This window comes from Pleurodeles waltl, chromosome 1_2, assembly GCF_031143425.1.
Source record: "Pleurodeles waltl isolate 20211129_DDA chromosome 1_2, aPleWal1.hap1.20221129, whole genome shotgun sequence".
Classification (NCBI taxonomy): domain Eukaryota; kingdom Metazoa; phylum Chordata; class Amphibia; order Caudata; family Salamandridae; genus Pleurodeles; species Pleurodeles waltl.
The window spans coordinates 1323600162-1323626630 of NC_090437.1; the positions used below are offsets into that span (position 1 = coordinate 1323600162).

Here is a 26469-nt window from a genome sequence, read left to right on the forward strand (position 1 = left end):
CTAAGCTTTATACTATTACATAACATCTACAGGTATGCATATATAGCTATATGATAGGCAGACTACAGGACTTATATTTTTCTTTCATACAACAACCTTACCTTAACTGCTGGATCTTGGATTCTAGTGCCAATCAGCCATGCTTGTTTTGACAAACAGTGTTTTTCACTTTCAGATATTAGCATTTTCTCCTGGCAGAAATATAAACAAACTCCAGCTAATAATGTCCATCCTTTTTCACAGCATTCTAAAAAAAATGTTAAAGAATGTTTTTTTGCAGTTTTCCAATTTCTTCGTCAGGACTTATCTGTACAAAACAACAGTAATTACACAATACCTAAGCCTAAAATAGTTATAAAAATGGCATTGATTTAGTTTCATCACACACATTTCACAATGCCAAATCCTTTAATAACAGACATAGCAGTGGCTTCTTGTAAAATAATCTGGCTAGAGTAGGAGAAGATCCTGTAGCGTCAGTACTCTTTAAGACAGAGAACAATACACAATTTAAAATATGCATGTTCAGGCACAAGTGGATGCAACCAATGCGGTCGGTTTCTTGTATAGCAAAGGAAGGATGAAACCAAAATTAAGTAATGTGCAAACAGAAAGCCACGCTCGGTCAATTAAACAACCCATGTTGAATTCAAATGAATCAGTTAAGTATAAAGTGATTGTGAAAAATATATATTTTTGTGGAATAAAAGGTTATTTTTATTCAATCAAGGTTGGAAAGCTCTGTTCACCATGTTTATCATTCTGAAAACATTTGTTTATCATCAAATCTTTGACCTTCAGTAGATCAGATCCCTTTGTATGATCAAAGCAATGAGACAGTCACCAGAGTGCATCAAACAAGAGTCTCTCACTAGTGTACACAATTCCATTAACATTCCTATCAATTGTTATATTCAGTAATCCATTTGAAATATATTGACTTTTCTAACTAGCAGTCTATATTTTATATTAGTGGGGAAGGATTTTTGCGAAATGCACTCGAAGGTCGATTTTCAAATGTGATGTCCTCATCTTCTCAAGTGTGCGGATAATGCTATTTGTGCTCAAGTCTTCTGGAAAGGGGTATTGATGTGTTTCAACCACTTGTTGATGTGTTTCAACCACTGTACTAATGGGATCTCTCCAGGACCAGGGGTTTATTTACAAGGAGATTGCGCCACCAATGCGTCAAACTTTTTGATGCATTGGTGGTACAGTCAGCGCTCCACATTTACAAGGAGACACATCTAGGTCAATGTATCACTTTCATTTGTCCTATGTCTAAATGTACCTGGGTCTGAACCAGCTGCGTAGCGTAAATAAAGATCCATTCAAGATAGGCGTTCCAGCATAATTTCCACTGCAAAAGCGACAACGGGATATCTACAAGTTAATGGAAAAGTAATGCATTGCCAGCAAGTGTCGTGAGGAAGCCCAAATGCATCACATTTTCTGCGCTTTAGTAACCCAAGCATAGGAAATGACACATTGGCTTTGCAATATAAAGATAAGTTAGACAGAACAGTCTGGCAAGCTCAACTACAACATCAATCTTCTGATGTTGCAGCTGGGAGCCACATGGAGAAGACCACAACCCTCACCACCCAAAACACCCACACCTCCCACTTCCTCATCCCCACAAAGGCAGCACTGGAGAAGAAAGCATGTTTATTTACATCAGACTTTCCTCACTGAACTTGGGAGGGATGAGGTCATCACTTACTACAGGCTCAGGAGGGAATGTATTGTCCAACTACTACACCAGATAGTGCCACGGCACCAGCTACCAACTGGTAAGTCCACTAGCATCCCTCTGCATGTTAAGCTCATGGCTGTCCTCCACATGTTGTCCTCTGGGTCATTCCAGATTACAACAGCCCAAGTAGCAGGTATCTCCCATCAATATTTCTTGGCTTTCTAACCCTCTGTCCTGGATGGCGTCCTCTGCCTAACATCGCAGAACCTCCTCTTCTTCAACACACAACAACTGCAGCTGGAGAACAAGCAATGCTTCTATACCATTGCCGGGTTTCAACATGTTCTGGGTGCCATGGACTGCACATATGCGCAAATGGTTCCCACTGCAGTCACATCCCATCTATACAGGAGCTGGAAGCATACCTTCTCCATGAATGTCCAGGCCATTGTGGACTATTGGGGCATGTTCACAAACGTGCTGACAGCATACGCTGGGAGTGTGCATGACACATACATCCTCCGGCACTCCATCCTTATTGAGCGTTTCCAGAATGGCCATTATGGATGGCCTACTAGTTGGTAAGTATATCTGAAGTACATGACAGACCTAATAAAAGCTAATGATGAATGACCCAAAGGACATATACATGTGTGCCACCTGAGACAATGCATATGTAAGATGGGTGTACCTCATACTTGTACCAGTCATCTGGGAACATCTGCAATGCAAACTTGAAAGTCACATGTGTTCTGGGACATGCTAAGCCACTGCGTCTGTCTATCAATAATGGGAAAAGCCTGAGCAATACAACGCTTTGAAAATTCTGTATTGCAACACTGTGCACAATGAAGTGCTGCCATGGCTGTATGTCCAAATTCAACTTCCATGGTATGTGAGGTAATCATGTATCCCAGACCAGGGAACACGTGTAGAATGCACCACATTTACTCACCAGATTACACTTCCTAAAGGAAGTAAACAGTTTGAAGGCTCCGTCATTAGTAGGTAGTGCAGCTAGAATATCAGTTGTTCCACAGGGACACATGTATGTGTGCATGTGAAACAGATTCATACCGGGACAGACTACCTGTGGATGACAACAAACCCCAGTTTGTGATCAACATACTGTCACCTACAGTGGCAATGGACCTACAAAACAAGTATCACACTGAGCTACAGCCCAAATGTGTTTGTCCCATTGTGACAATGTCAAAAGTAGCAGGCCATGCATATGTTTCAACCTGACAAAGAGAACAGAACTAGACATGTGGACTTAAATGTACCAATTCTAATGTTACCAAAAGTGTACAATAGTGGTAGGGATGTGTAAGAGTCATTCAGTACACATAACGGACATGTACTTGAATGTAGGGTGATCAATCACCATGAGCATTGAGTATCGTTGAAGCAGTGGATGAGGATGATGATGAAGATGAGGACAGGGGGGAAAATGTAGGCACAATTGTTATTACTCAGAGAAGGAACACCACTGTACAGAACTTTTAAATTGAAGCCTGAATCTGTTGGATGGCTATAAACCCAAGTTCTTTCTGTTTTGAAAGAGTGTTTACAAATGTAATAAATGAATGAAGACTTCCTTTGTGTAAGGACTTTCATTTAACTTTTACTGTAAACATCTAAACACTGACATCACACCTATTTGAATTTGGCCCATCACAAAGTTCTGTAGCTAGCTGTTATTAATAACCCAGGACACCATCATGTGGTCCATGTGGTTCAAAACATTGGTATATAAACAACATGTACCAAATGCATGTGTGTGTTGAATACCCAAGCCAAACAAAGGTAGCAATGTTGAACATTGTGCACATGTCATGAGTAAGTGTGGTGCAACTGTGTACTGACTGTCAGACATCCTACCTCAATCCAAATAGAGTGTAAATGAAAACAGTGTGCAATGACTGTGTGTGTTTGTGTTGTACGTCCTTACATATGTTTACTGCCTCATACTCGTTGAGGCCAGCATAGGGACCTGATTGTCCTCTGACTATCCTAACCTGTGCCTGGTGGTGGATTGGCTATCTAGACACAATGCAGCTACACTTGAGAAATTGATGTGTCTGAGTCGCTCTGTCTTAAACTGAAATAAACAATACTCTTACTCCTACAGCTCCATACATCCTAGGGCAAGCTTGTCCTACGCTACTTATCAGCTTTGGAATCATATGGCATGGCATTTGAGAAACCATCCCCACGTACAGATAGAACATTTCTAAAAACCTGATTGTTTACTCTGCCCACCGCAACGTTCAACTGAATCTCCTTTTTCCTTCCTCCGTTTAGGTGGTAGCCCCAAGACGCTGTTGGGCATTTGTTGTGCTTTATAAACACATCTAATCTAATACATGCATGCTAATTTGTTCCAGACACAAAGCAAATCTAATAGACAAAAAGATGTCAAGGTAGAACTACATGTGATGTAACTCCTGACGCATCCCAGGTCAGAGTAGCGTGACACATCAATAACTGCACAAGTGATAATCTGGTGTGAATGCCTATCCACATTCTAAGTTCATGTAAGCCCTCTCTGTTGTCAAATACTATGATGCATGAAAATGCTAAACATAGTCCTACTTGGAAGACATCTTGTTAGGCCTACTCAAACAGGCCTTGTGAAGAACAAGATAATGGCTAACAGTTTTGGCTGACCCTTTTCTGCAAGTATAGTGTGCATGTGCCACACATATAGTGCCAGAGACCAAGCCCTGACAGCAAATGTGTGTGTGCCAGTACATCACATGGTGGTTGTTGGCCATTTTATATGATGCATGCACATATGACCAGGTAACCTATTGACCTTGCAATAAACCATACACATATAGACAGTCACTCTGTGAGCTGGGTGCCACATTCACTGTAGATAAGTACCCACTGTATGCCAATTTCTGAATGTGTTTTGCACCTATTACACATCCTTTGTCAGTAATGCACATGATAGTACATTCTCAAGTATGGTCACAGTCATATACTACAAATTGGTTAATATTACTGCCACTACGCAGATACCTACATCAAGGCAACCATAATACAAATTGTAATTCATATTGATAATGTCAAGATATGCGCAATTGACAATAAGTCTGTGTATATCACAGCAATAGATTGCTTGTCCTAGTGTTTGCACTGTATGCACACAGTTAACATACACATGCAACACATCCCAAGTCTACAAGCATGTCAGCAATAGAATTTGAGCAAGAAAAGTGATTTCTGGGAGGTTTTCTCTGCAATGCACTAATCTATATACTGTACCAAACACAAAGGGCTAGTTGTATCAAGGAAAACAAATGCACTGGCCCATACCATCATGGATTGTGCACGGAGTGTAGGTCAGAGCCCACACATCAACGTCAAAGTGTAAAAAAAAATGCATTGTACATTAAACATTGTCATGTGATGTGTGTAACTCATGTCCTATCTATTTCACTAGAGACGTGTCTGAAGAAAACAATGTTTTAGTAGGAAATGTGAAGCTTTAGTCGAAAATCTGATGCTTTAGTAGGAAATGTGACACTTTAGTAGACAACATGATGCTTTAGTAGTAAGAGCGTTGTTCGGAAGCCATGTGTTTTGAGTAACTCACGCAATGGCCATTTCACTAATGATGCATTAGAAAAAAACAAAGCTCTGGCCTCTGTTTTGTCTGAGTTCAGTTTGAGGCAACGTCTTTCATCCAGGTGGCGACTGCTTTCATTCTTTTGTGGAGATTGTTCTTGGCGGTGGTCGGGTTGTTGGTGAGGGAGACTATTAGTTGGGTGTTGTCGGCGTAGGAGACGATGTTGAGTGCGTGGCTTCTGATGATGGGATCATGTAGAGGTTGAAGAGGGTGGGACTCAGCGAGGATACTTGGGGGACGCTGCAGCTGATCTTGGTGGCTTCCGAGAGAAAGGGGGGGAGTCAGACCTTCTGTGTTCTACAGGTGAGGAACGAGGAGAGCCATTGCAGAGCTGAGTCTCGGATGCCTGCGTCGTGGAGACGTGTGTGTAGCGTGTTGTGTGAGACTGTCAAAGGAGGCAGAAAGGTCCAGGAGGATGAGAGTGACGGTCTTGCCTCGGTCGATGAGGGTGTGGATGTCGTCTGTGGCAATGAGGAGGGCGGTCTAGGTGCTAAGGTTGCTTCTGAATCCTGACTTAGAGGGGTCCAGGATGTTGTTGGCTTCCAAGAAGGCGGTGAATTGTTTGTTGACTGCTTTCTCGATGACTTTGACTGGAAAGGGGAACAGGGAGATGGGCCTGTAGTTCTTGAGGTCTGGTGGGTTTCTTCAGAAAAGCTTTGATTTCGGCGTGTTTCCAACTCTCTGGGAATGTGGCAGTTTCGAAGGAGCGGTTGATGGTATGCCGGAGTTTGGGTGTCAGTGGAGTTGGAGTTGGGGTTGGTGAACTCTTTGATGACGGAAAAAAGTTTCTTGCTGTTGTGGTTGTTTTTATTGATGCGTTGTTGCAGGGCGAGTTTTTTGGTGGTCCTAATGAGCTGGTGATGCAGTTTGACTGTGTTTTTGAAGGTTTCGTGATTTGCAGGGGTCTTGTCAGTGTGCCATTTCCTCTCTAGACATCTGCAGACCTACGTTGATTCTTTGAGTACAGAGTCGAACCAGTTTGCTTTCTTGGCTATGCCTTGGTAGTGGGGTGTCTTGAGGGTGCGAGGGTTTTGGCGCAATCGGTGATCCACTTGTGGAGGTTGTGTGCGACAGTGTTGACGTCGTCGTTGGCTTGGGGGGGGTGCTGCATTGAGGCCTGTGGGGAGCTGGGCTTCAGTGACCTTGTTCCAATTTTTTGGAGGAAGTTGGGGAGTGTGGTGGCAACTCATGGGTTTGTTGAAGGTGAAGTAAATGCAGCGGTGGTCGGTCATTTGGATTTTGGTGGTGTGGCTGACGGAGACGTGGTTTCTGGGGGAGAAAATGGGGTCCAGTATGTGACCGGCCGAGTGAGTGGGTGTGGTGACGAGTTGCTTGAGCCCGAGGTTGGTGAGGTTTTCGATCAGGGTGGTGGAGTTGTTAACGTTTGGGTTTTCCCGGTGTAAGTTGAGGTACCCCAGTAGGATGTAGTCCTTGGATGTAAGAGTGTGGGTGGTAGCTAGGTCAGCAATGGTGTCGCAGAAAGAGGGGCGGGGCCCAGTGTCCTGTAGATGAGGATGCCAGCAGAGTGGTGTTAGGGTTGGCTCCAATCAGAAAGTGGAGGAGTTCCATGTTGGTTGTGCAGTCTTCGGCGCTGATGGCGAGATGTAGGGCCTCTTTGTGGATGATGGTGATGTCTCCCCCGGGGTGGTTTGTGCAGTCTTTGTGGATGATCTTGTAGCCATCAGGGATGGCGATGGCGATGTCTGGAGCTGAGGAGAGGTTGTGGTGTCGATGAGTTTGCAGAGTTCGATGCCATGCCTGTGGATGGAGGGAGTAATGATCAGGGTACATCTGAGACTGTGTTCTGCTTTGTGGGTCCTCGGGGTGGGCTTGAGTGATGGAGACTGGTGAATCTGCAGTGGCGACAGGTGAAGGGTCCCTTGGTGTTGCTTGGTGATGCATGCTTACAATTGTTGTCATGTCCCGGGCTGAGAGCGATGAGTGCTGCTGGCGTGTAGTGGTGGAGGGTGAGAGGTCCAGGGGTCCTGGTGCTAGTCGCAGACGGGCACTGACGGGCTTGCCTTAGGTGTGCCTTTGGTGCGCCAGCGGCGCAGCTGCCATTTAGTAGGGGGGGAGGAGAGGACAGCTGGGAGGCAGGAGCCGGAACGGTGCGAAAAAGGGGGGTGGGCCGTGCGTGCAGCAGCATCAGGGAGAAAGCGAGAGAGTACGGAGCACGGCCGCAGTGGCAGCAGTGGGGAGAATGCGAAGAGTGAGAAGAAAAATGAGGAAAAGAAGTGCAGAAGCAAAAAAGGCAGCACACTAAAAGAGAAAAGGAGGAGAAAAAAGAAAGAGTCAAAGAAAGAGGAAAGTGCAGGAGCAAAAAGCACAAAGGCAGCACACTAAGAAAAAGGAGGAGAAAAGAGAAAAATGGCAGAGGGCAGCCCAGCAGAAGAGCAGAGCTCTCCCACTAGGCACCAGGGATGAGGTGCAGGAAGAAGCGGGTGGAGGAGGGCCTTAAACTGCTGATCGGGGTCAGAGTTCAAATCAGGACGGGCTTCCACTTAGTGGTGGAGCTATGCGGAGGCAGAGCAGTTCACTGACCAGGTCAGTGAGGTAGCTCTTCCTACCGTGCAGCGGCTGCCATTAAGTAGGGAGGGGGGATGAGAGGACAGCTGGGAGTACTGCATATTTGTGACTTGTGGGATGTGGTGACAGAGAAGCAATCACCAAAATGACATGGTGGTATAAAAGATGTTATCACGAAACTGGATTTGATCATAAGATTTAGGGGATGAACGTTAATCTGCCAGTCTGATGCACATTGCTAGTGTAGGCATCCACATGGCAATGTATGGTCAGTTTTGTGTGGTAGGTCCACGCAGGTTGTGATGATTCCTACCTCACTGCAGACAGAATAGGTATGAGTTGATGCAGGACCTGTCACCACTACACACATGCCAACACTGTTACATGCCTGACTTATGCCCTCATATACCCAATGCACTATAACAGACAGGTGTTCATACCTGTGTAGTATTTTGTGAGGAATAAGGCCAATGAGTCAAGTACCACAATCATGTATGCACTGTGTTCTCAGCATACAGTCCATTTCACGTTCCACCTACTGCTATTGTTAGCCATTCTATCTCCCCCAGGAATTGTCCCCATTAAAGCTTTTCCAGCAATTACCTGCAAGTTACAGCACAATATAGTCATACATATGAGATCTAAAGCATGCATACACACACTGATTACATGGATCAAGTATGAGTTGATGTGTATCTAGGTAACAATCAGTATAAAACAGTGTCGACAGACACTTGGATATGTAATTAACCACATGCTATTGCTGGAATTTAATTACGTAATCTATGTAAAAATATTTAAGGCATACCCATGAGTCAATATTGGAGAAGTGTGTAACAGGTCTGTTGATCTGGAGGTAGCTAGCCACACTCTGTCTATGTTACAAGTACATGGCACAGACTCATTTACATGCTGCAATGTGTGTGGGCTTGTGTAGGGTGCCGGCTGAGATAGAGGCCAAAATCCATAGGTAGGTACTTTGCAAAAAACACCTGTTTTCTGTGGAAAAAAGTGATGTGTCCACGTTGTGTTTTGGGGCATTTCCTATCGCGGGAATTAGGCCTACCCACACAAGTGAGGTATAATTTGTATCTGGGGACTTGGGGGAACGCTGGGTGAAAGGAAATTTGTGGCTCCTCCCAGATTCCAGAACTTTCTGTCACCGAAATGTGAGGAAAAAGGTTTTTTTTGTGCAAAATTATGAGGTTTGCAAAGGATTCTGGGTAATAGAACTTGGTGAGAGCCCCACAAGTCACCCCATCTTGGACTCCCCTAGGTCTCTAGTTTTAGAAAATGCACAGGTTTGGTAGGTTTCCCTAGGTGCTGGCTGAGCTAAAGGCCAAAAACTACAGGTAGGCACTTTGCAAAAAATACCTCTGTTCTCTGTGGAAAAATGTGATGTGTCCACGTTGTGTTTTGGGGCATTTCCTGTCGCGGGGACTAGGCTTACCCACACAAGTGAGGTATCATTTTTATCGGGAGACTTGGGGGAACACTGGGTGTAAGGAAATTTGTGGCTCCTCTCAGATTCCAGAACTTTCTGTCACCGAAATGTGAGGAAAAAGTGTTTGTTTGGCCAAATTTTGAGGTTTGCAAAGGATTCTGGGTAACAGAACCTGGTCAGAGCCCCACAAGTCCCCTCATCTTGGATTCCCCTAGGTATCTAGTTTTAAAAAATGCCAAGGTTTGCTAGGTTTCCCTAGGTGCCGGCTGAGCTAGAGGCCGAAATCCACAGCTAGGCACTTTGCAAAAAACAGGTCTGTTTTCTTTGGGAAAATGTGATGTGTCCACGTTGTTTTGGGGCATAACCTGTTGCGGGCGCTAGGCCTACCAACACAAGTGAGGTACCATTTAAATCGGGAGACTTGGGGGAACGCTGGGTGGAAGGAAATTTTTGGTCCCTCTCAGATTCCAGAACTTTCTGTCACCGAAATGTGAGGAAAAAGTTTTTTTTATAGCCACATTTTGAGGTTTGCAAAGGATTCTGTGTAACAGAACCTGGTCAGAGTCGCACAAGTCACCCCATCTTGGATTTCCCTAGGTGTCTAGTTTTAAAAAATGCCAAAGTTTGCTAGGTTTCCCTAGGTGCCGGCTGAGATAGAGGCCAAAATCCACAGCTAGGCACTTTGCAAAAAACAGGTCTGTTTTCTTTGGGAAAATGTGATGTGTCCAAGTTGTGTTTTGGGGCATAACCTGTCGCGGGTGCTAGGCGTACCCACACAAGTGAGGTATCATTTTTATCGGGAGACTTGGGGGAACGCTGGGTGAAGAAAATGTGTGGCTTTTCTCAGATTCCAGAACTTTCTGTCACCGAAATGTGAGGAAAAAGTGTTTTTTTAGGCACATTTTGAGGGTTGCAAAGGATTCTGGGTAACAGAACCTGGTCAGAACCCCACAAGTCACCCCATCTTGGATTCCCCTAGGTGTCTAGTTTTCAAAAATGCCAAGGTTTGCTAGGTTTCCCTAGGTGCCGGCTGAGCTAGAGGCCAAAATCTACAGCTAGGCACCTTGCAAAAAACAGGTCTGTTTTCTTTGGGAAAATGTGATATGTCCACGTTGTGTTTTGGGGCATAACCTGTCGCAGGCACTAGGCCTACCCACACAAGTGAGGTACCATTTTTATCGGGAGACTTGGGGGAGCAGAGAATTGCAAAACAAGTGTTATTGCCCCTTGTCTTTCTCTACATTTTTTCCTTCCAAATGTAAGACAGTGTGTAAAAAAGACGTCTATTTGAGAAATGCCCTGTAATTCACATGCTAGTATGGGCACCCCGAAATTCAGAGATGTGCAAATAACCACTGCTCCTCAACACCTTATCTTATGCCCATTTTGGAAATACAAAGGTTTTCTTGGTACCTATTTTTCACTCTTTATATTTCAGCAAATGAATTGCTGTATACCCGGTATAGAATGAAAACCCATTGCAAGGTGCACCTCATTTATTGGCTCTGGGTACCTAGGGATCTTGATGAACCTACAAGCCCTATATATCCTCGCAACCGGAAAAGTCCAGCATACGTAACGGTATATTGCTTTAAAAAATCTGACATTGCAGGAAAAATTTACAGAGTAAAATGTGGAGAAAAATGGCTGTTGTTTTCAGCTCACTTTCAATATTTTTTTATTTCAGCTGTTATTTTCTGGAGGAAAACCTTGTAGGATCTACACAAATGACCCCTTGCTGAATTCAGAATGTTGTCTACCTTTCAGAAATGTTTACCTTTCTGGGATCCAGCATTGGTTTCACACCCATTCCTGTCACTAACTGGAAGGAGGCTGAAAGCACCAAAAACAGTAAAAATGGGGTATGTCCCAGTAAAATGCCAAAATTGTGTTGAAAAATGAGGTTTTCTGATTCAAGCCTGTCCGTTCCTGAAAGGTGGGAAGATGGTGATTTTAGCACCAGAAACCCTTTGTTGATGCCATTTTCAGGGAAAAAACCACAAGCCTTCTTCGCAGCCCTTTTATTCCCATTTTTAAAAAAAAAACGAATTTTTCACTGTATTTTGACTAATTTCTTGGTCTCCTCCAGGGGAAACCACAAACTCTGGGTACCATTAGAATCCCTTATGTGGACAAAAAGTTATGAAGGCCTAAGCGTGAACTACCCCAATCAGCCAAAAAAGGGCTCAGCATTGGGGGATGGGAAGGCCCAGCAGCTAAAAGGTTAACAATAGATTTCTCAAAAGAGAAATGCACTGTTAAAAACTGAAAGGCCAAAAAAACTGAACCAAGGACTCAGCTTGTGAGCTGTAAAGCCACGGCAAGGCACCAACCGCTTTACAGTCCATTCACACACCTTTTATACATGACATGCACAAGACCATTCACGCCGCCAGCCACGGGCCCAGCACATTACAACACTCACATCGACAGACAGCACCACTCAAGGGCCCATCACTTTCATACGCCCACATGCCTAATACAGCAATCACACCAGCTGATGAGTGTGTGGACTGGCGTTTGGCTGGCACCGCAAGCCAAGCACCACCCCACGCACACAGCCAGCCAAGCACCACCCCACTCACACCACCAGACAAGCGCCAACCCACACACACCGCCAGCCAAGAGCCACCCCACACACACCATCCCCTTTTTTTGTTTAAAACAACAAAGAAACCACTAATCATAAATAAGTACAAAACTACAAACACGAAAGCTCTAACTGAATACATGACTAATGCCAACCGTGAAACTGAACATTTAAAAATATAAAACAGCAGTTTACGCTCACGGAATTTCCCATTAATTGTTCTGTGTGTGGTAGCTCCTGAAACAGCCACCAACACACAGCCCAGGCTTTGAAGGACAATCAGGGCAGTGCATCCTAGTCTCCTTCCTGATACCTCTTCGAGCATAGATTCTACATCTCTTAGCAGGAAAAAAATGTTGGGCCGTGGGAGGAATGTGCTCAGCAAATTGACGATCTTTCAATCTAGCAACATCCTCCACCACTGCTTCTCTAGGAACTCTTGCCTGTTCCAGCACAACAAGGCTAGCTATGATAGACTCCTGAAATTTCACAAATGTCATCCTTGACTCTGGAGAACTATCCTTGAACACAACAAAAGCATTAAAAGTTGCCAAGTGGAACAAGTGAACCGCTAATTTCTTATACCAAACATAAGACTTACGAGCAGCAGTGTAAAGTTCCAACCTCTGATCTACTCTATCAACACCACCCATGTGCTTATTATAGTCCAAAATGCACACATGTTTGCGCACTTCGGCAACCTGACCCCAAACAGCCACAGGTGAAGTACTCTCATCATGGATGGTACTTAGCATGTATACATACCTCTTGTCTACAAATTTCAGAGCTAGCAGCTAATTATTGCGCAAGGCACTGCACTGTCCCTTCTTAAGTTTTTTACAGACAAGCTCTCTATGATAGCCTTTCTGATTAGAGCGGATTGTGCCACAATCAACAGTGTCCACTCTGAACAACTCCTTGAACAACTGAACTCCAGTGTAGAAGTTATCTACATATAAATGGTGACCTTTGTTAAACAGTTGTCTACCAAGTTCCCACACAATTTTCTCACTAAATCCAAAAGTGGGTGGACAACCAGGGGGGTCAATATTGGAATCCCTACCAGTGTAGACCCGGAAATTATAAACATATCCTGTACTACTTTCAGACAGCATATACATCTTAATTCCATACTGTGCCCTCTTGCTAGGAATGTACTGCCTAAAAACCAAACAACCCTTGAACAGGACCAAAGATTCATCTACAGATATTTCTTTGCCTGGAACATAGATCTCTGAAAACCGATCTACCAAATGATTAAGGACAGGTTTAACTTAAAAAGACCGTCAGAATCAGGGTGATCTCGTGGCAAGGCTAAAGCATTATCTACAAAATGCAACATTCGAAGAAGAATCTCATACCGGTTACGACTCATGATGGCAGGAAATATAGCAGTTGCCATCAAGGGACTAGTAGAATAATATGAAGACAGTGATGGCTTCCTTATCAGCCCCATCAAAAAAGTTAAACACCAAGAACTTTTTCAACTCTTCCAGATTTGTGGGAATCCACCGGCTAGCTCTAGAGAGTGGACTAAGTCTGGCAGCGTTGTCCCTCAAAAACAGCTCTGCACACAAATTAGTCTGCTCAACCATCTCTTCCAAAAATATATTGTCCATAAACAATTCATAAAAGTTGATGGGCAAAAAGTTTTCCATATTAACTCGACACCCTGGGAAACCATTAAACGCAGGCAACTGTGGCTGCTCCATGTTTGGTGCAACCCACGTGTCAGGTCTTCCGATAGGAAGCCTTTCAGCCGCTGGCTCCTGCACCATTGGCACATCAGTGTCCTCCTCTAAAACAGGCCCTTCATCAGCACTGAGAGTGGCTTCATCATCAGATGATTCCTCTCTGACAGAAAATTCACTTCCAGAATCTTCACTTCCTCCTCTGCCTCAGATGCAGAGTCAGTCTCATAATCAGGGTCAGAAGACGACTCAAAAAGCACACCAACAACATGCTGAGCGGTCATCCTACGGCTAGCCATGATCCTTCCTACAAACATTAATTGTGCAAATGCACCTCCAACAACCAGCACTGTATAAGATAAGTAACAAAGTGTAGCTTTATCACTAAGAGTTATAAACTCAAAAACTATACTGCTCACTTGTTGGAAAAAGCTTGACTCACCAGCAACTACTCTGCACAGCCACAGCAATCACCAATGATATCCCACTAAAAAGAGAAAAAAAAGCAAATTAGACATAAGACAATATTCACTGTGCATAAATCTAAGGACAATTTCACACACAATCCTGCATTCAGTACACCACCTACAAACTTGTAATTCATGCATGGCAACAATACTCCCTTGGAGTAAATTTATTTACTTACCTAAAACATGCAACTAGGCAAACCGCAGGCCAAAACTGCAACAAGCCACAACAAAGTCAGCAAAAGCTTTGAACTTGAACAAAAAGGAGAAATAAACTGTTATTATCATAAATGCAAATACTTCGCCAGTTGACAAACACCCCGCCACCAACCATTTTTAAATTTTCCCTTGTGTATAGTGTTCTCTGCTTGGGGGCAGATGGGCCTAAAAAAATAGGCCAATCTGTCCCCAAGGGGGGCAGAAATGCCATAGAATTTAATGCCCCCTTTGGGGGAGAACCCTTGCCCAAGGGGCCACCCCCCCACACAAAGCACACACATGATCCTTGGCGCTAAGTGGATTCTACCCCCCCTTGGGGGCAGATGGGCCTAAAAAAAAAAAAAAAGGCTGATTTGCCCCCAAGGGGGCAGAACTGCCCAATAGTGATTTTTGGCCCTTGGGGGCGATCCTTGCCCAAGGGGGCACCCTCCCAACACAAAAAAAAACAAAAGAAAAAAGAAAACATCCCTGGCGTCTTCATGGTTTCTGCCCCCTCCCGGGGACAGAAGGGCCTACAACCAATAAGCCAATCTGCCCCCAAGGGGGGTAGAAATGGCCTAGATTACATTGATCCCTTTGGGGGGTGACCCTTGCCCAAGGGGCCAACCCCCACACAAAGCACACACACACACACATGATCCCTGGCGCTAAGTGGATTCTGCCCCCCTTGGGGGCAGATGGTCCTAAGAAAATAGGCCAATCTGCCCCCAAGGGGGGCAGAACTGCCCAGTAGTTCTTTTTGGCCTTTGGGGGCGACCCTTGCCCAAGGGGGCACCCCCAACACACACAAAAAACAAAAGAAAAAAAAATCCCTGGCGTCTTCATGGTTTCTCCCCCCCCTGGGGGACAGAAGGGCCTACAAAAAATAGGCCAATCTGCCCCCAAGGGGGGCAGAAATTGTCCAGATTACATTGCCCCCTTTGGGGGGCGACCCTTGCCCAAGGGACCACCCCCCGCACTAAGCACACACACACATGATCCCTGGCGCTAGGTGGATTCTGCCCCTCTTGGGGGCAGAAAGGCCTAAAAAAATAGGCCTGATCTGCCCCCAAGGGGGGCAGAACTGCCCAATAGTACTTTTCGCCCCTTGGGGGTGACCCTTGCCCAAGGGGGTGCCCCCCCAACACAAAAAAAAACCCAAAAATCCCTGGCTTCTTCATGGTTTCTGCCCCACCTGGGGGCAGAAGGGCCTACAAAAACTAGGCCAATCTAAATGGCCTACATCACATTGCCCACTTTGGGGGGCGACCCGTGCCGAAGGGGCCACCCCCCCACACAAAGCACACACACATACATTATCCCATGCAATATGGGGATTGTAGGCCTATCTGCCCCCAAGGGGGCAGAACTGCCCAGTAATATATTTGGGCCCATAGGGATGACCCTTGCCCAAGGGTACGCCCCCCCAACACAAGAAAACAAACGACAAGAAAACAATCCCTGGTGTCTAGTGGCTTTCTGCCACCCTTGGGGGCAGTTCGGCCTAAAAATAAGGTCAATCTGCCCCCGGGGGGGCAGAAACGACATAAATAATTATGTCCCCTTGGGGGAGCGGCCCTTGCCCAAGGGGCCACCCCGCACAAAACACACACACACACAGAACACATTCCCTGGTGCCTAGTGGGCATTTCTGCTGCCCGATCGCATCGCGATCGGGCAGCAGGAATGCTCAAAGAGACATTGAGGGAAAGGAAAACCCTTTCCTTTCCCTCAATGCCTCTTTCAGAGGCATCCCGCCCCTGCCCGGAGGTGAAAACTCACCTCATTCTTGTAGACGCGCTGGAAGCAAATGGCTTCCAGCGCGTCTTTCACTCTTTCATGATGTCAGCATGCGATTGCGCGCTGACGTCATGGGGGGTAGGGGGGCTGGGGGGTGGAAGGGGAAGGGATTCCCCTTGCGGCCCTGGCCTGGGGGGGCGGCCCTCGGGGGGAGCGCTAGCGCTTCCCCAAGGGCCGGTACACGGACGTAATGGTTACATACGTGGCGCCAGAGAGGCGCAGCCACGGACGTAACCATAACGTCCGTGGCGGGGAAAGGGTTAAAGGGGGCGGGTTGATATTTAACATGTCTGCTGTGGTATAAGTATAGAGTAGGAAAAGTAATGGTAATTTAGCATAGGTTAGTTTAGACATAGCTAACATAGCATTACTTAGAGTAGGTTAGTATGGTAGAATACACAAGCAGGCAGAGGCACACAACAGTTTAAGCAAGAAAAAGCCCACTTTCTAAAAGTGGCATTTTCAAACAGACAATTTAAAAACAAACTTTAGTAAAAGATGTATTTTTAAATTGTGAGTTCAGAGACCCCAAACTCCCGACCTACATCTGCTCCCAAAGGGAAACTGTACTTAAAAGATATTTAAAGGCATCCTCCATGTTAACCTAGGGGGCGAGATAGGTCTTGTAATAGTGAAAAATGAATTTGGCAGTATTTCACAATTAGGACATGCAAAACACATCAGTGCATGTCCTGCCTTTAACATACACTGCACCCTGCCCATGAGGCTACCTAAGGCCTACCTTAGGTATGGCTTACATGTATAAAAAGGGAAGGTTTGGTCCTGGAAAGTGGGTACACTTGCCAGGTCGAATTGGCAGTTTAAAACTGCACCCACAGACACTGCAGTGGCAGGCCCGAGCCATGTTTACAGGGCTACTCATGTGGGTGGCACAACCAGTGCTGCAGGCTCACTAGTAGCATTTGATTTACAGGCCCAGGGCACCTCTAGTGCACTTTACTGGGGACTTACTAGTATATCAAATATGCCAATCAGGGATCAACCAATTACACATGCAATTTACACAGAGAGCATATGCCTTTTAGCACTGGTTAGTATTGGTAAAGTGCCCAGAGTCCTAAAGCCAACAAAAAAATAGTGAGAAAAATTAGAAGAAAGGAGGCAAAACATTTGTGAGTGACCCTGCTTAAATCTGCCCCTAAGTTTTTTTTTTTTTTTTTTTAAGGTGTTGTGGAGGACCCAAGACAATATGGCCAGCTAACTGTTGGTTGAGGAGATGGTTTGTTGCCTAAAATCACCAGCTCTGTTTTATGTCCATTGAGATTCAATGCACAGTTTGACATCCAACCTGCCACTTTTTCCAGAGAAGGGATCAGCTGATGTTGAGAGCCTGACACAGGCGTAGGTAACATTACTAATTGAGTGTCATCTTTATAAGAGACAATTGAAAGCCCGAATTCTGCACAATGTCTGCAAGGCGTCGTACGTAGTTATTGAAAAGTGTGGGACTAAAGCCCTAGGCTTGCAGTACCCCACAGTCCAAGGGGACTACCTTTGAATAGCAGGGAGGTTCATAGATTTGGTGGTCCTCTCTTGTAGGAATCAGGACAGCCATTTTAAGGCATTATCCCTGATTCCAATTTCATACATCCTCGTGACCAGAGTTTCATGATCTACTGTATCAAAGGTGGTGCTATAATCGAGAAGAATATTATCTGCTGCTACACCATTATCCAACATTGTTTTTAGCTCCTCTGTGATAACTAATAAAGCAGATTCAGTTTTGTGGCTGGGACGAAATCCCATCTGAGCAGGACTGAGGAGAGAATTTTCCTCTAAAAAGTGTGAAAGACTCTGATTCACATATTTTTCAAGAATTTTCCTTAAAAAAGGGAGTAAAGATATGGGGCGATAATTACCGGGGCAGGAGGAATCAAGATGCAGTTTTATTAAGAGAGGTTTAACTACCTCATGTTTCCAAGCCTGTAACACCGACCCAGCGGAGATAGAAAGATTGAGAAGTTACAGAAATATGGGAAGAATATCAGGGGCAACTTGATGAAAAATACATGGTGGCGCTGGATCAAAGGGGAAACTAGATCTTATTTTTTCAGACTGACAGTTCGGCTGTTTGTGAATCCCCTCTAGACAGTGACACTAAGGGAGCTGGGGTGTAGCTTGCATAACCTGATGAACCATTTGGGCTAAAGTGGAGGGATGAGTGGTCACTTAGACCTGAATGTGCTGTGCCTGCCCTCACACAATGTAGTCTCCAAACCCCTGGTGTGTGTCTGGAGGAGGCCTGGGCAAGGCAGGATCTTGTGAACAACAGAGACTTTCCTCTGAAGTTTGCCTACTTCAAAGACAGAAAGGGGTATAAGTGGTGGAACCAAAACCCCAGATTTCTAGATTACTTCTGGATTCAAGAGCAACCTCAGCCCTTGCAGGTGTTTGTGTCAGCTCCTCCCTCCCCATTCTAGTCCAGGATATGCAGGCTAAACCTCAGCTCCCTGTGTTTCACTGTCTAGAGGGAATTCACAAACAGCTAAACTATCAGCCTGACCCAGACAGAATTTAAAAATTCATAACTTTGCTTGTGTAGTGTTTCCACTGTATTACTGTGTGTGATGGTACAAATACTTTACACATTGCCTTTGAGATAATGTGGGGGCATGTTTATTTTAGGCCATTTCTCCCCCCCCCCGGGGGCAGATCGGCCCATTGTTATTAAGCCAATCTGCCCCCAGAGGGGGCAGAAACCTCTAGGTGCCAGGGATCATTTTTTGTTTTTTAGAGGTGGGGATCGACCCCTTAGGCAAGGGTCGCTCCCCTGGGGGGCTAGTTGTATTTAGACCATTTCTACCCCCTTGGGGGCAGATTGGCCGATTTTGGTAGGGCAGAAACCACTAGGCACCAGGATTTTTGTTTCTGCCAATTTCACGCAAGGGGAGCGATCCCTTAGGCAAGGGTCGCTCCCCTGGGGGGCAAATTGTATCTAAACCATTTCTGCCCCCCTTGGGGGCAGATCAGCAGAAACCACTAGGCACCGGGGATTTTTGTTTTTGCGCCAATTTCATGCAAGGGGAGCAACCCCTTAGGCAAGGGTCACTCCTGGGTGGGGGAGCAAATTTATTTTAGGCCATTTCTGCCCCTCCTGGGGGCAGATGGGCATATTGTTATTAGGCCGATCTTCCCCTGGGGGGGGCAGAAACCTGTAGGCGCCAAGGATAATTTTTCTTTTTTTTTGGTTTTGGTTTTTAGTGGTAGGGAGCGACCCCTTAGGCATGGGTCGCTCCCCTGGAGGCAAATTTATTTTTGGAAATTTCTGCTCCCCTTGGGGGCAGATCGGCGTATTTCTATTAGGCCGATCTGCCCCCGGGAGGAGCAGAAACCACTTAGGCACCAGGGATTGGTGTGTGTGTATGTGTGTGTTAACTTTAGGGAGGCAGCCCCTTAGGTAAGGGTCACTCCCCATGGGGGCACATTACTGTTGGCCATATCTGCCCCCCTTGGGGGCAGAGTGGCCTATTTTTGGAAGGCCCATCTGCCCCCAAGGGGATGCAGAAAGCCCACCAGAGACCAGGGAAGTCTTTTTTTCTCCAAAATAAGAGGGTGGGGGTATGGCCAAATAAATGGGGCCAAAGTTGTTCTGCCCACCAGTGGGCAGATGGGGCAATTACCCCTGATCCACACCCCGGGTGGGGGCAGAAAGTCTACTAGATGCCAGTGAATTAAAAAAAAAAAATAGTTGGGTGGTGGCTACCAACCATTATGGGCCTCGTTATGCCCCCACCACAACTGAAGGGGGTAACAGTCTTTCAGTTCTCCCCCGCACTCTAAAACATCTTATCCCACAGCAAGCAAGAAGACATTTGATTATTTAGGGTTTGGTTTTACATTTGGGCCATGAGAGCTTGGCTAACTCTCAAATTCGTCCCACTTGGAATGGTGAGGGCTGCACTTTATGGACTTTGGAACACTGCCATGTAGAAAAATCCACAAAAATCCACAAGACCTAGACACAGTCTGAAAACTAAACATCTGGGTGATTCCATGGTGGTGTGTTTCACATGCACCCCTCACCATTTTCTTACCCACAATGCCCTGCAAAACTCTAACTTTTTCACACATTTTTCCCTCATTTTTGTGATGGAACCTTCCGGAATCTGCAGGAATCCACAAAATTCCTACCACCCAGCATTGTCTCATCTATACCGATACAGATTCTGCTGCACTTGTCAGCCTAAAAACATTTTTTTTCAAACTGCTCTTTTGGACCCGCTTTGGTTCTCCCTCAATTTCGACATGTTTTTGGCTCTTCCCTGTCACAAGCACTTAGCCTACCTACACAAATGATGTATCATTTTTACTGGGAGACTGAGGGTAACGTAGGGTGGTATGAAATATGTCCCGGTGCGGTGATCCCACACAGAAATGTGGGAAAAATGAGATTTTTTGCTACATTTGAGGTTTGCTGAGGATTCTGGGTAAGAAAACATTGGGGGATCCACACAAGTCACACCTCCCTGAACTCCCTCGGGTGTTTAGTTTTCGGAAATGTCTGGGTTTGATCGATTTCCCTTGATGGCTGCTGAGCCCAGGACCAAAAACGCAGGTGCCCCCGCAAAAAACAGGTAGTTGTTTATTCGATAATTTTGATGTGTCCAGATAGTGTTTTGGGGCATTTCCTTTCACCGGCAGTAGGCCTATCCACAAAAGTTATGTACCATTTTTATCGGGAGACTAGGGGGATCGCTCGCTGGAAGGAAATCTGTGGCTCCTCTCAGATTCCAGAACTTTCTGTCACCGAAATGAGAGGAAAAAGTGTTTTTTCGGCCAAATTTTGAGGTTTGCAAAGGATTATGGGTAACAGAACCTGGTGAGAGCCCCGCAATTCACCCCAACTTGATTCCCCTAGATGTCTAGTTTTCAAAAATGCACAGGTTTGCTGGGTTTCCCTAGGTGCTGGCTGAGCTACAGGGCCAAAAGCCACAGCTAGGCACTTTGCAAAAAACAGCTCTGTTTTCTTTGTGAAAATGTGCTGTGGCCACATTGTGTTTTGGGGCACTTCCTGTCGCGGGCGCTAGGCCTACCCCCACAATGAGGTACCATTTTTATCGGGAGACTTGGAGGAACGCTGTGTGGAAGGGAATTTGTGGCTTCTCTCTGATTCCAGAACTTTCTGTCACTGAAATGAGAGGAAAAAGTGTTTGTGTGGCCAAATTTTGAGGTTTGCAAAGGATTCTTGGAAACAGAACCTGGTCAGAGCCCCACATGTCACCCCATCTTGGATTCCCCTAGGTGTCTAGTACTCAGAACTGCGCATGTTTGCTAGGTTTCCCTAGGTGCCGGCTGAGCTAGCGGCCAAAATGCACAGCTAGGCACTTTGCAAAAAACATCTCTGTTTTCTTTGTGAAAATGTGATGTGTGAATTTTGTGTTTCCTGTCACGGGCGCTAGGCCTACCCACGCAAGTGAGGTACCATTTTTATCGGGAGATGTAGGGGAACACAGAATAGCAAAACAAGTGTTATTGTCCCTTGTCTTTCTCTACATTTTTTCCTTCCAAATGTAAGACAGTGTGTAAAAAAGACGTCTATTTGAGAAATGCCCTGTAATTCACATGCTAGTATGGGCACCCCGGAATTCACAGATGTGCAAATAACCACTGCTTCTCAACACCTTATCCTGTGGCCATTTTGGAAATACAAAGGTTTTCTTGATACCTATTTTCCACTTTTTATATTTCAGCAAATGAATTGCTGTATGCCCGGTATAGAAAGAAAACCCATTGCTGGGTACAGCTCATTTATTGGCTCTTTGTACCAGGGGTTCTTGATGAACCTACAAGCCCTATATATCCCCATAACCAGAAGAGTCCAGCTGACGTAACGGTATATTGCTTTAAAAAATCTGACATCGCAGGAAAAAGTTACAGAATAAAACGTGGAGAAAAATGGCTGTTTTTTTCACCTCAATTTCAATATTATTTTATTTCAGCTGTTATTTTCTGTAGGAAACACTTGTAGGATCTACACAAATGACCCCTTGCTGAATTCAGAATTGTATCTACTTTTCAATGGTTAGCTTTCTGGGATCCACCATTGTTTTCTCACCCATTTTGGTCACTAATTGGAAGGAGGCTGTAAGCACAAAAAATAGTAAAAATGGGGTATGTCCCAGTATAAGGTCGAAATTGTGTTGAAAAATTGAGTTTTCTAATTCAAGTCTGCCTGTTCCTTAAAGCTGGGGAGATGGTAATTTAAACACTGCAAACCCTTCGCTGATGTTATTTTCAGGGAAAACATCACAAGCCTTCTTCTGCAGCCGGGTTTTCCCCATTTTTTTGAAAAAAAGAAATTGTCGCCGTATTTTGGCTCCTTTCTTGGTCTCCTTCAGGGGAACCCACAAAGTCTGGGTACCTCTAGAATCCCTAGAGTGTTGCAAAAAAAGGATGCACATTTGGTGTGGGTAGCTTATGTGAACAAAAAGTTATGAGGGCCTAAGCGCCAACTGCCACAAATAGCCAAAAAAAGGCTCAGCACAGGAGGGGAAAAGGCCTGGCAGAGAAGGGGTTACGATGTAATTGTCCTCCTCATTGAAATTGCACTTCCTCTTCCTCTTCCCTTGGGAGTCTATCCAGACATCATGACTGTTGCTGGGGTTGTTGGTGTTCTTGTCCTGGCTTCTGCTCTCTGACCCTTGCTCCATGGCTGCCTTCTGTGATTTTGTTTTCGGAATTTTTTTTTTTTAAATTTTTGTTGATGCATCATGCACTGAAAAGTGACAATAAGGTGGTTTGCCTCACTTTACATGAGTCAAAGATGCCTTATGTCACTTTTGCTCCTGATGCACCAGTTTTCCGCTGCCACATAGCACCCACGGATGCGTCAACTTTTTTTGATAAAGCTCGGACTTTATGCTATGGTGTGCCTACAGTAAATACAGCGCGTTCATGGTGTTTAATAATGAAGCAGCAATGTGCAAGTTATTTTGATGCATTGCTGCTGCAATGCAGCAGTGCGTCAGTTTTTGTAAATGAGGCCCAGAGTTTTTACATCTGTAGATAGATACACAGGTGTTTAGTTGTCTGGTTTACCGGTCTTTTATTCGTTACATAATAAAATCTCACCAGATACGTTCCATTGACACTGAGCCAGTTAATACATGAGAAGGCTTGGGAGGCCCTTTAAAAATAATTATGTAGTTCACGTTTGAATGTTTGAAGAGACTTGGGGGGTCATTCTGACCCTGGCGGTCTCGAAAGATGGAAGCACCGCCAACAGGCTGGCGGTGCTTCCATGCCCATTCTGACTGCAGCGGTAAAGCCGCAGTCAGAAAACCGGGACCGTCCGTTTCCCGCCGGTTTTCCCCCGGCTGGGCGAATCCACCAGGGCAGCGCTGCAAGCAGCGCTGCCATGGGGATTCTGACCCCCTTCCCGCCAGCCTGTTTCTGGCGGTTGTCACCGCCAGGAAGAGGCTGGCGGGAATGGGTGTCTTGGGGCCCCATGAAGCTTTTCACTGTCTGCTTAGCAGACAGTGAAAAGCGCGACGGGTGCAACTGCACCCGTCGCACGCCCGCAACACCGCCGGCTCCATTCGGAGCTGGCTTCTGTGTTGCAGGCCACCTTCCCGCTGGGCCGGCCGGCGCTACCATGGGTAGCACCGGCCGGCCCAGCGGGAAGGTTGGAATGCCGGCAGCGGTCTTTTGACCGCGTAGCGGCCAACTGGCGGTTCCCGCCTGGCGGGCGGCAACCGCCGCCCGCCAGGGTCAGAATGACCGCCTTAGATAGGGAATACTACAAAGGTATGCGTATGTCTGCTTAGCGTGTAATTGAAATTCCAATAAAAGATACCTTTTGGAGACATTTTCTTCCAAAGCGCCTCTAGTTTTCTTTTGAAATTTTTAACACAAAGGCCCATATTTATACTTTTTTAGCGCCGCATTAGCACCGCTTTTTGACGCAAAAGCGGCGCAAATTTATAAAATATAATTGCATTTTGTAGGTTTGCGCCGCTTTTGCGTAAAAAAAATACGCAAATGCAGCGCTAAAAAAGTTTAAATATGGGCCAAAGACCCTAGTTGGGCAAACCAGTGTAACTAAGAGGATGACTTTCACTGGTTTGTATTTTGATAATTGGCCAGTTGATAGAAAAAAGGGTGGGGAGCTGTGTGAGAAAAGCTTTAAATGCCAAACTGCAAAACAAACTACTCCTTCTGCATTTGGATCTTGTGGCGCACAACCTGAACTACAACTAAAAGGAACATTCACTTGTGGTTTGTGGCAGGCAGCAAGGAAAAAAGTTATTGAAGTGTTGGTTTTCCTAAATGTATTTAGGTTATGTTTCTGACTAATTGGTGATGTAACATCCCCTCAACCTGTAGTTTCATAAGCTAGGGGGCTTGATTGCTTCCCCTACAATATAAAGAACATTAGAAAGAATAATACGATGCCCAGGCTTGTCATAAAATCACTTACATCAGAAAAACAAATCCTTTATTACTATCCATCCAGCTACAAACTATTACACATTGCTATATCACACATTGTTGGTCATCCTCACTCAGAACTGGATTCAACACATCTCTCACCAACTCCAGGACACATATCAAATTTGTCAATCCATCATGTGGGCAAATGGATTATTTCGGCCATAAAATATGAAGCTTCTTCTTATTTTTTTTTTATCATATGGTTCTTCTGTAGCTAACCTCTCTATTTAACATCTGTCTCACATTTGTCCCATAACCAGTATCCTACAAATCTACCATGGTAATATGCTTATTTAAAATACAGCTGATCTTTCCTCTCCTTTAAAATGTTGCTTAGTGTCTCATTGGCCCTTCTTTTCTGAAATACTAGGGCAACTATTGTTCAATTGTCTTACACTCTACCTTTCTTCAAGGAACTTCAACACCTTCCTGTGCAATCACTCACAAGGCACTTAACTCCTAAAATATACTACCATTGACTCCCAGTAGCCCTTACTGAGGGATCTGTCCTTGGCTTTCCTCATTTCCTTCCTGGTGACATAATTTCCTCATTTTACTTCTCTCACATCCTTAAGACTAATGCACCCAAATTTTTTTCATTTACTAATTTGTCACCTGTTGGAAATTGGCCCTCTCTGAAGAGTCATCCCAAACTTTTTTGCCTTCCTCCTCCTCTTTTACTGACCTCATTTTTGTTGGCTTTAGGACTCCGGGCACTTTACCACTACTAATCACTGCTAAAGTGCATGTGCTCTCTCCCTAAAACATGGTAACTGAAATTGGGTCACTAGTTGGCAGAGGAATGCACCCTGTCCAGGTAGGGACAACAATCCTAGTCAGGGTAAGTCACAACACAACCTAAAGTATCCTGTGCTCACCCTCCGGTAGCTTGGCACAGAGTAGGCAGGCTTAACTTAGAACGCAATGTGTAAAGTATTTGTGCAATAACTCATAGAGTAACACAGTGAAAACACCACAAGAAGTACTCCACGGCAAGTGAGGCAAATAGTTCATTTTTATCTGAATAAAATAAGACCAAATGATAACAATCCTATATACACAAGTCATTATATCACTTTTAAAGGTTGAAATGAGTCTCAATCCTTAAGAGTCAGTGGTTGTATCCTTTCTAACACACAGTACCTGGGATGCGTCCAAAATAACAATACAGAGGGGCCATATAGGAGGAGAGGCTTTGAAAACCAAGGGGAAGTGTTGATTTTCTGACACAGCAAAGGTGATGTGTCGTTTCTTTCCTATGCTGCAAGGCGATGCGTCAATTTTAAAGAACACAACCTTGGTTCGTCACTGTGATGAAAGGACATTTTAACACCGGGAGACGATGCGCATAAAATCCAGAACATGTTGAGCAGAGGCAACAGGCGCTGTGTCGTTCAGGAAGGTGATGTGGTGATTTTTCAGCCGTGAAGCAGGCGCTGCATCAGTCCGGCAGACTTTGCATCAAATTTTGCAGGTGCTGCATCGATTTTCCATTGCGCCGGATTTTCTTCTTTTTGGTGAAGTCTTTGATAGCCCTGAGACCTCAGAACAAGAGGCAAGCTCAATGAAAGCCCTTGGAGAGCACTTGAGGAAGAAAGCAGAGTCCTTCCAGCAGAGTCAGGGGTCAGCAGGCAGCAGTTCAACAAGCAGGCAAACAGTCCTTCCAGCAAAGCGTTCCAGTTGTCCTCTTTGGGCAGACAGGCAGTCCCTCTGACAGAGATGTAGGTCCAGAAGTGTGTGATTTGGTGGGGACACAGACCCGGTATACATAGCTAAAAGTGCCTTTGAAGTGGTTGAAACTTCAAAGACTAGTTTTGGCGAACACAAGTCCCCTTTTCAACCCGGCCCTGTCAGCCAGGAGCCCTCTGGGGGGTTATCAGTCCTTTGTGTGAGGGCTTGCCACTGGCCATTGAAGTGTAAGACAGAGCCCTCCCACCCTACCTGCCCAGGGAAACCAACCTGT

The 26469-nt window shown here is 45.3% G+C and overlaps 1 protein-coding gene across 2 annotated transcripts in view; it reads right to left on the reverse strand.

Annotated features, from left to right (window-relative positions):
* The window catches only part of LOC138296275 (B-cell differentiation antigen CD72-like), a 383066-nt gene that overhangs the window by 288771 nt on the left and 67826 nt on the right, over positions 1-26469 (reverse strand). For both annotated transcript variants that reach the window (XM_069235260.1, XM_069235250.1), the window contains exon 5: positions 102-247. In XM_069235260.1, coding sequence (XP_069091361.1) covers positions 102-247 — 146 coding nt within the window. The remainder of the gene's footprint in view (positions 1-101; positions 248-26469) is intronic.